Source organism: Choloepus didactylus, chromosome 20 (assembly GCF_015220235.1).
Source record: "Choloepus didactylus isolate mChoDid1 chromosome 20, mChoDid1.pri, whole genome shotgun sequence".
Taxonomy (NCBI): domain Eukaryota; kingdom Metazoa; phylum Chordata; class Mammalia; order Pilosa; family Megalonychidae; genus Choloepus; species Choloepus didactylus.
Window position 1 is genome coordinate 36,926,337 of NC_051326.1, and position 9,946 is coordinate 36,936,282.

General features: G+C 39.2%; 1 protein-coding gene across 1 annotated transcript in view; it reads left to right on the forward strand.

Annotated features, from left to right (window-relative positions):
• NEIL2 (nei like DNA glycosylase 2) overlaps window positions 1-9,526 on the forward strand; it is a 34,421-nt gene extending 24,895 nt beyond the window's left edge. The window contains 4 exon segments of the mRNA XM_037812889.1: window positions 594-815; window positions 817-947; window positions 5,994-6,190; window positions 8,439-9,526. Coding sequence (XP_037668817.1) covers window positions 594-815; window positions 817-947; window positions 5,994-6,190; window positions 8,439-8,752 — 864 coding nt within the window. The 3' untranslated portion in view covers window positions 8,753-9,526.
• The last annotated feature ends 420 nt before the right edge of the window (window positions 9,527-9,946 follow it).

Below are 9,946 nucleotides of genomic sequence, written 5' to 3' on the forward strand. Positions count from 1 at the left end.
ACACGCAGGACTCATTTTAGCATTTCTTGTAGGGCTAGTCTAGTGATGACAAATTCTCTCAGCTTTTGTTTATCTGGGAATGTTTTAATCTCTCCTTCATTTTGAAAGACTGTTGCTATATACAGGTTTCTTGGTTGGCAGTTTTTTTCTTTTTGCACTTTGAATAAGTCATTCCACTGCCTTCTTGCTTCCAAAGTTTTCTTTTCTTTTCTTCCTTATTTTTAAAATATTTTATTAGAGAAATTGTGGTTTACAGAAAAATCATGCATAAAATACAGAGTTCCCATATTCCACCCTATTTTTAATACTTTGAATTAGTTTGCGTTTGCAATTGCAATTGCGTTTGTTGCAGTTGATGAAAGAATATTTTTATAGTTGTACTGTTAACTGTAGTCCATGGTTTACTTTAGGGTTCACTGTGTTGTATAGTTCTATGGATTTTTTTAAAAAAATTTTATTTCAGTAATAGAAACTCTGTACAATTTAAACATTGACTCCATATTTAGCATTAGGCTAAACGTCTGGATAAACCTCTTCTAGTCTTTGCCTTTCTTGGTCTGTAAAGCTTAGATCTATGTTCGTTTTATTTCTAGGTCCATGGAAAGAAATTATTCCTTAGATTTGATCCAGATGAAGAAATGGGGCCCTCTGGAAATACCCCCTTATTGCAGCCTCTGCAAAAAGGAGTGAGGAAAGAAGAGACTGGGGCCCAGACATGCACCTTGGAGCCCAGTGGACAGATCTCTGACCAGTCCTCGAGGGCCATGGAGCTTGTTGTTACCAATGGAGAAGATAGTGCCGAGTTTGGGGGGAGGAGATACCCCTGCCGGAAATGCTGAGAGGTGGCTACAGGTCAGGTTCGGTTTGTTTGGCAGCATTTGGATGAACGAGTTCTCCAGAGCCAAGAAGGCAAACAAGAGGGGTGACTGGAGGGATCCTGCTCCGAGGTAATGGCATGGTTGAGTGGGCTGCAAGACTGTGAGGGTCTTTGCAAGTTTTAGTAGCCAACGTTTGTTAGGCACCCATCATGGTGGGGTTTGGGGCTAGGCTGCGGGAGCGTACCCAGACGGATATAACCCTGCTATAGAGGAGGTGCTGCCTGGGAGAAAACATGCCCATAAGCAGACTGTGATCTGTACCCCAAGAGAGGAATGATAAAATCCTGTATTGGCTTAGAGAAGCGGAGAACTTTCCCAACAAAGGTGAAACTTGAGTGTGCGAGGGTTTCAAAGAACACTATATGTCCTGACTAGAGGTGCACTTTAAATTGACAGACAGAATTTTTTTGGTTTTTCATCTATTAATGTTGTACATAAAACTTATCTATATTTAAGATTATGTCCTTAGTGTAGATTCCCAGAAGAGTTATTGCTGGCCAAGGAGAATAAACATTTTTCTTGCCTTAAAAAAGTGGTAGCTTACCTGAATTCTCACTGGCTTTGAGGTGTCAACTTTTTATCAATTTGCAAGTGTTTTTGGATATTACAAATTTTAATCCTTGTAGTACTTGCTGCCAGTATTGTTTCGAGTCTATCGTATGCCCTTTGACTTTATGATGTCCTTTGCCATTAAGGATTTTAAATTTTGTGTAGTCTTGATGGCTTTTAGGTTTCTCTTTCCCAAAGAAGACCCCTTGTACCCAAAGACACACAAATACTTTTCTACTTTCTAAAGTTTTATGATTTCATTTTTTTTACATTTAGAACATAGTCATTATATATTATGAAGTAGGGATAGTAGGATGCTTTGGGCTATAAATAAAGCTCAAAGTGGCTCAAACAGTGAGGAGACTTTTTGGCTCTCCTAATTTGAAGTTGCCTCAGTTCCAAGGTCTGGCTTCATTTTTCTGTAATTCTCTTGGCCTTGCACTTTCTCATATGTTGGACCAGCAGCAGGATGGTTACTGCCATTTCAGGCCGTATATCCATGTAAGAAAAGAAGCAGTGGAAGAGAGAAGTTCACTTCTGAAAGTTCAGATGAGCAAGGAAGAGCTTTTTCAGAAACCCCCAGCAAATGCTTTCATTGCCTTAAGCTAGCTACGCTAGCTTAATCACTAACTAGGAGAATTGCAATGCCCTTAGACCAAACAGGCTCATTTTTAGGCTTCCAGATTTATTGTTGTCGCAGCCCAAGAGGGCCATGCCAGTCCAGAGGCCAAAGAAGACAACAAGCATTTTCTGATACATAAACCTTTATTCCGGGCTTACTTACAGGGTGAGAAGTCGTGGAGAGATCATGACGGCTCTCTCGGGCCAGACAGGCATCACATTCGCAGGAAAGACGACCAAGCAATGCAAAAAAGGGCAGACAGCCTTTTGTAAGGGTTTAAGACAAAGGCCCTCCTAAGGGTGGGGGGGAGCATAGATGCAGGAACAGGTTACTTTGACCTGGGGGGTGGTGCAGGAAGGACTAGAATAGCACTTGAACAATTACATTTTGCTCTTTTTGTGAGACTAAGAGCCTCTCACTTCCTGCCTGCTTGCATCAAGTTACCTTTTAAAAAAGGTCAATTTACCCTTTTTCTCTTTACTGGCTTAGAAAGACAATAGGTAGCTGCCTAGGTCATGCAGACTGCTGTGCACCAAAGATCTGTAGGCCTGTTCTGCATAGGCCGCAGGTTGCCACAATTGTCATTTGATTAACATGTTTCATTCTCTTATCTTTTTTATTTTCATTCCCTTATGTTTTTAATCTCTTCTTGCCAAGTAGATTTCCTTTCTTATTCTTAATGTTTTGTATTTTGCTTTCTTCCCTTCTTCCCGTTAAAATACTTGCCAAAGTTTTATCTACGTTATTAGTATTTTATAAAAATTTTAATTTTATATACTTTTTATATGGAAGAGTAATTACTAATTACTAAATGTTTCAAAGTTTGGTGTAATGTTTTGTCATTTTAAAAATTTTATTGGATTATAGTTGTAGAATGCAGCCTATAAATTTTCTAATTTGGCATCTATTAAAATTTGCTTATATTTTATATACATAAATGAAGGTTGTATATTCATTAAGTGTAAAACATTCTGTACATGTTAAGTACAGGTTTTTGCTTTAACAACCAAATTCTCTCTATCCTTGCCTACTTTTTGTTTACTGAATAAGTCAAACTCAGCAAGAGGTATGTTGAAGCCCCCCAGCTTAGCTGTGGTCTTATGAAGTTTCTCCTTGTATTTGTGTTTTTGTTTTATGTATTTTTGTTGCACTTATTGTCCAGTGCAAAAAGGTCCATGATTCTCATAGGCCTTTGGTAGATTGCAGTTCATTATCAAACAACAGAGTAACCTTTGCTTTTTATCTTGAATTCTGCTTTCATTTTCATTGGCCTCAAGATATTTCCTAATTTCCCTTATGATTTCCTCTTTAATCCATTGGTTGTTATATAGGTATAATTATGTTGCTTAATTTCTCCATATGTGTGAATTTTCTATTTCTCCTTCTGTTATTGATTTCTAGCTTCATTCCATTGTTGTCAGAGAAGATACATGGTTCGATTTCAATATTTTTTAATTTATTGAGACTTGTTTTGTGACCTAAGATATGGTCAGTCATGGAGAAGGATCCTGTACACTTGCGGACAATGTGTATTCTGTTGTCATTGAGTAAAGTGTTCCATGTGTGTGTGTGTGTGTGTGTGTGTATGTCAGATCTACTTGGTGTGGAATATCATTAAAATCTTATATTTCTTTGATGATCTTCTGTCTGAATGTTCTATCCTTTATTGAAACTGATGTATTAAAGTCTCTTACTATTAATGTACAGTCATCAATTTCTCCCTTCAAGTCTGTCAGTATTTGCTTCATATAATTTGGGACTCTGCTTTTAGGTGCCAGTATTTCTAATTGTTTTGTCTTCTTTTTGAATTGACTCATTTATCAGTACATAGTGACCTTCTTTGTCCATAGTAACAGTTTTGGCTTATAGTCTAGCTTATCTGATATTAGTATAGTTACCCCAGCTCTCTTTTGCTAACTACTTGCATGGTATGTTTTTTCCATCCTTCCACTTTCAGCCGACTACGTTTTTGAATTTAAGGTGAGTCTCTTGTAGAAAGCATATGGTTGGGTATGCTTTCTTATCCATTCTGCCAATTCCTGCCTTTTGACTGGACAATCATATTTGATTTGATAGCAACTTGACTTCAGTATCATACACATGCACTATTTCTATACCCTTCCATCCCCATCTTTTTTTGTACTTGTTACAGATGATATATTTGAACCTTGTATGTCCAAACTATAGATTTATCATTTCTTTTTATGCATTTTCATCTTAGCACCTGTAAGTAAGAAGTGGAGTTACATCTCAAACAATACAACACAGTAATACTGGCATTTACAATCACACAAATGATTGTCTTTATCATAGATCTTTATTTCCTTATGCTGCTTTGAACCACTGTCTAGTGTCCTTTCCTTTCAGTCTGAAGAATTTCCTTTAACACTGCTTGTAGGGCAGGGCTCGTGGTGATGAGCTTCCTCAGCTTTTGTTTATCTGGGAATGTCTCAATGGCTCCCTCATTTTTGAAAGAAAGTCTCGCTGGATATAAGATTCTTGGACGGCAGTTGTTTTCTTTCAGCACTTTAAGTATTTCAACCCCTGCCTTCTTGCTTCCATGGTTCCTGATGAGAAATTGGTACTTACTCTAATTGGGACTTCCTTGTACATAACACATTGCTTTTCTCTTGCAGCATTCAGAACTCTCTTTTTGTCCTTTGTGTTCGACAGTTTGATTGGTGTATTTTTTGTCAAGTTTATCCTGTTTGGTTTTCTCTTGGCTTCTTGGATGTGTATATTCATGCCTTCTGCTAAGTTTGGGAAGTTTTGTCATTATTTCTTTGATTATTCCTTAGACCCCTTTCTCTTTTTCTTCTTCTTATGGGGCTCTAATAATGCATATATTGGTACGCTTGGTGTTTCAGAGCTCACTTAGGCTATTTTTGCTTTTTATAATTCTTTTTTCTTTCCGCTCTTCAACCTGACTCACTTCAATTGTCTTGTCTTCGAGTTTGCTGATTCTTTCTTCTGCCAGCTCTAATCTGCTGTTGAAACCCTCCTTTGAATTTTTCATTTGAGCTATTGTGGTCTTCAACTCGAGTAGTTCTGTTTGGTTCCTTTTTAAAATTTCTCTTTATTGAGATTGTCATATTCATTCATTATTTTCTGGACATCTTTTAGTTCTTTCTCTGTATTTTCCTTCATTTCCGTTAGTGTATTGAAAATTATTATTTTTTTAAGTCTTTGGTATGTCAGCAGTCTGGTTGCCTTTGTTGGTGTTTCTGGGTTTTTATCTTCTTCCTTTAGATGAGTCCTCTCTTCCTGTTTCTTTGTCTTGTACTCATTTGTTGCACACTGTACATTTTAATGTTTTTAAATGTTAATGCTGGGATGTATTCCCTGAGATGTCTGTTTCTTGAGCTAGTGATATGCCAGGGATTCTCTTGAATGCCAGCCCTCCCCTCAGAAAGGTCCCCCTAAGGCAAAAGCCAAGTGTAGGGGGGTTCTCCCTCTCTTTTCTAGGCCTATGTCTTGTCCTGGCCTTGTACTTGCTAGTTGCTTAGGAGGTCCCTGTTTACAGGGCTTTGAATGCCCCCTCTGCCTCCCAGGAGACAGACCTTCTCCCTCTCCCAGGTATTGCACTGCTGGACTTTTGCACCATTTCTCTTTCTCCTTCCTAATGGAAACTTGTTTTCTTGTTTAGGTAGCCATACCTGCACCTCCTGAATGCTATACTTTTCTATATTTTCCAAATTTACTTCTGTGAACATATATTCCTATAATCAGGAAAATGGGTGGGGTCATATGTGTGTGTATATATGTATATGTTTGTGTGTGTATATATATATACATTTTTTTTTTAATCACTTCATTTAGCCCCGAGATTTTTATGATGCTGGTAAAGCTGTCTCTTTTCTCTTTTGGAACCTTAGCTTCTCCACGTTAATCCTGACTAAACTGTGGAAGCTGTATGTACTTAACGATTTTTTCTTTTTTTCCAGGTTGGTCTTGTACTTTGGTGGCGGTGGCTTCCTGGCATTTTATAATTGTCAGATGTCTTGGAGCTCTTACCCAGTGGTCAAACCCACCTCTGACATCTTGTCTGAAAAGTTCCATCGAGGACAGGCCTTGCAAGCTCTGGGCCAGGCTCAGCCTGTCTGCTACACATTACTGGACCAAAGATACTTCTCAGGTTTAGGTATGACTGATGAGAAAGTGATAAGCCCCACAGAGATGGTTAACAGAAAAGGCAGTTGTCTGGGAGTCACAAGACCTGAGGTCCAGCTCCAACTGTGCCAGCACTATTAGGTCTTGAGGAGATCACTTAATTTCTTTAGCTTTATTTCCCTTGTTTCTAAACCAAGGGAGTTAGATTAGGTAAATTCTAACTTCACTCCTGGTTTCAGAACTCATACCCTAATTATCTAGAGTTGTAAACCTCCCCAACTGCTGCAGTAGCATGTGACTTCCTAAAGGCCAGAGGTCATTTCTCATGCATCCTTGTATCCTCCACTGCCTGGCCCAGTGCCTGGCACATTGGAGGTGCTTGATCCTGGTAGGCCAGGATCTACCAGGACCTGAAAGTAGCGAAACTGGCTAATGGAGAGTAGTACATATGCTAATAGATATCGCTCTTTGGCAGATAGAGTTTCTTGCTGGTCAAAGTACAGGGGTGTGTAAGGTCTACATCAGGGTCTAATAAGACATGAGGACACGAGTAAAGGAACTGGTCCCTTCCCTCTGTTCAAATGTTCTGAGCAGTGACTGCCTCGGAGAAGTGAGAAGAGTTGAACAATTTGAAAAACATAAAGGCTAATTAGCCTGACCACCAGAATGTACAGTTCTTATTGGCTGCTGCAGGGGGATAAGTGGAACCATAATTGACTGCTGAAGCAATTAGCTGCCTTGGTGGTCACAGTCACCTCTATCCAAAGCATGATTTTGCCTCCTGCAGGCGCAGCTCTTGAGGGGGTGGGGAGGCCTGTGTTTCGCTACACACTGGCCTTGTGCTCTCAATTTAGGACTGTGGGAGCCTCTGTGCCCTGACAAGGAAAGAGGCTTCTAGAACTGGCTTTTTGGGTACATATAGCAAAAGGTCACACCAGTGTGATGGTGAAAGCCTTGTGGCCCACACTCCCTTCATCCAGCATATGGATGGATGAGTAGAAAAACGGGGACAAAAACTAAATGAAAAATAAGGTGGGATGGGTGGTTGATTTGGGTGTTCTTTTTTACTTTTATTTTTTATTCTTATTCTGATTCTTTCTGGTGTAAGGAAAATGTTCAAAAATAGATTGGGGTGATGAATGCATAACTATATGATGGTTCTGTGAACAGCTGATTATACACCATAGATGATTGTATGGTGTATGAATATATCTCAATAAAACTGAATTTAATTTGAAAAAAAATCACACAATACGTAACAACAAGAGCATTTATCAAGTGAATCTAATGTGCCAGGTACCTGGTCTTAACCTTACTGCTCTTCTAGGGATAGTTTCTTATTAAGTTCCCTTTTATTCAGATGAGGAAACCAGAGGAAATATGAATCCAAGTGGTCTGTCAATGAACTTTAGAGATAAATTTTGTGTATAACCAGAAGTGTGATTATGAAATTCTTGGAAAGAGTTGTAATTTCATTCACCTACTGACTCCAAAGGTGCTGAACTCTTGCCTCTACAGAAGTGTGGCTGTCGAGTTTGCCTTCTCTCTTTAAGGAGGTCATTGTTAATGGTATAGCAGATATGTATTCAGTTAACTGTAATCTGAGATAGATTGTGATAAATGCAGAGAAGTTAAAAAGGATCAGAACATTCTGAAGAGAGTGATTGATTCTGGTAGTAAGGGTCAAGTTTGGATTCATAGAAAATGAGAAGGAACAGAAAATAATAAAATAAATATCCTAAACACCTGTTATATTTTAGGCATTATGCTTGATACCTTAAATAATAACAACAGCTAATATTTATTGAGTGCTCTCGATATACCAGCCACTGTGCTCAGCATTCTTTATGACTTCTCATTTCTTGCTCATAAGAACCAGATAAACTCTCCCTGAAGCTTAAAGAGGCTAAGGAACTTGTCAGCATTTCATAGCTAGGATCTGGTTGAGCTAGAATTTAAATCCGGACAGTCAGAGATTCCAGAGCCCTTTTTTATAGCCTCTTTGCAATAACATGATCCATGAGTTTTATTTAATTTCATCTTTACACCAACCTTAAAGGTAAGTGTTATCAAACCTATTTTACAGCCAGAAACTGACTCAGAGATTAAATGACTTGCCTGAGGTCCCCTAGTAAGTGGCAGAGCTGGCTCCAGGCTCTTCCTGATAGACATCTCTGCTGGCATCATACAAACTTCAGTGTGCTTTATTAACTTTTTTGACTAGTTTCATTATGGTATGTGTCCTTTCCTTCTCTTATCTCCTCCTTTCTTTATTTCAGGGAACATCATTAAGAATGAAGCCTTGTACAGAGCTGGAATCCACCCGCTTTCTCTTGGTTCACTCTTAAGTCCTTCAAGTCTTGAGTCCCTTGTGGCTCACGTGGTTGAGTTCAGTACAGACTGGCTTCAGGGAAAATTCCAGGGCAAACAGCAGCACACTCAGATCTACCAGAAAGAGCAGTGCCCTGCTGGGCACCAGGTCAGGAAGGAGGCCTTTGGGCCTCCAGGTGGTTTGCAGAGGCTCACCTGGTGGTGCCCACAGTGCCAGCCCAGAGTGCCAGCTGAGGAGCCAGAGCAGGTCCAGCTTTCCTAAGGCACTTGGGACCCTTCTTCCTGGAACCTTCCCCTTTAGAGAACTGTGATGCCTGAGGATCTAGAAGGGAGGGTGTGGGCAGGGACTTGGGCTGGATACAGGAATAATGGGGAAGGTGGGTAAGGGGGATGTTGGTATTGTTGATATTCATCTCTTGGAATTACGTCTCAGGCATATTTTTCATAGGGTTAGCTTTTTCTTTTCTTTTTTTTCTTTTCTTTAGTTTGGTTAATTTTTCCTATCTAATTCTACCATTCTGAATGATGAGAAAAATCATGATGATGGTTAAAGGAAAAATCTTTTAGAACTACAATGGGGCAATGAAAATGAAAGCATATGTAAAATAGCTATGCTCCCAACATTGTTTTGCTTGTTTTTTGTTTTGTCTTTTGTTTGTTTGTTTGTTTTGAAACTTTGGTTTTAAGGCCCTCCATTTTGGGAAACAGGAAATTTTCTTTCTTTTTTTTACCCTGGAGGGATCTTGGGATGAGGCTAGAGTAGCATAAGAGTAGTGCTCTGATTCAGCCACCTGCCTGGATCCTTTCCCATTGGATAGAGACACCAAGATCAAAGAGAAGGGTGGGAAAAAAGGGAGACCAAGGAGCTTCCTTGGTGCACAAGTGGGCTTTAGAAAAAGTTACTTGTTAACTCTTTAAGGCAATGTATTTGTTATTTTGAGCAATTCTGGAATCAAGAATTGTAAAGAAGTATTTGGTTATATTTCATTAGCTGTAGCCACGTGAAACTAGGACAATCATGTGAAAATAAAGGTCTTCATTATTTTCTATTTGTCATCTTTATTTGGCAGTAAAGGTTCTTCAACTTTAACTGAGCTCTTAAATAACTGAGCTCTTCATGAAGGTGGCCTTGCTGATTGGCCTGACAAATCCACTTAAAGAGAGCAGGGTAGGGAGAAGAGGTGAAACGGAAACCTGCTCTTCTGAGTGGCACTGGAGTAAGATCTGGCACAAGATTAAGCAGAGATTTATTTTACCTCTGATGCCCCAGCATCTGGCATATTGAAAGACGTTCATTTGTGTGAGTGAAGTTGAAAATAGTGGCTGTTATTTCTGGCCTTCCTTTACTCGTGTCTGTCTTAAGTGTTCAAGAGTTGTTAACAGTGAAAAAAGCCATTTTAAGCCAGACCGATAATCTGTAGGATAGTTAATATGCATTGGATATTTACCTTGTAAA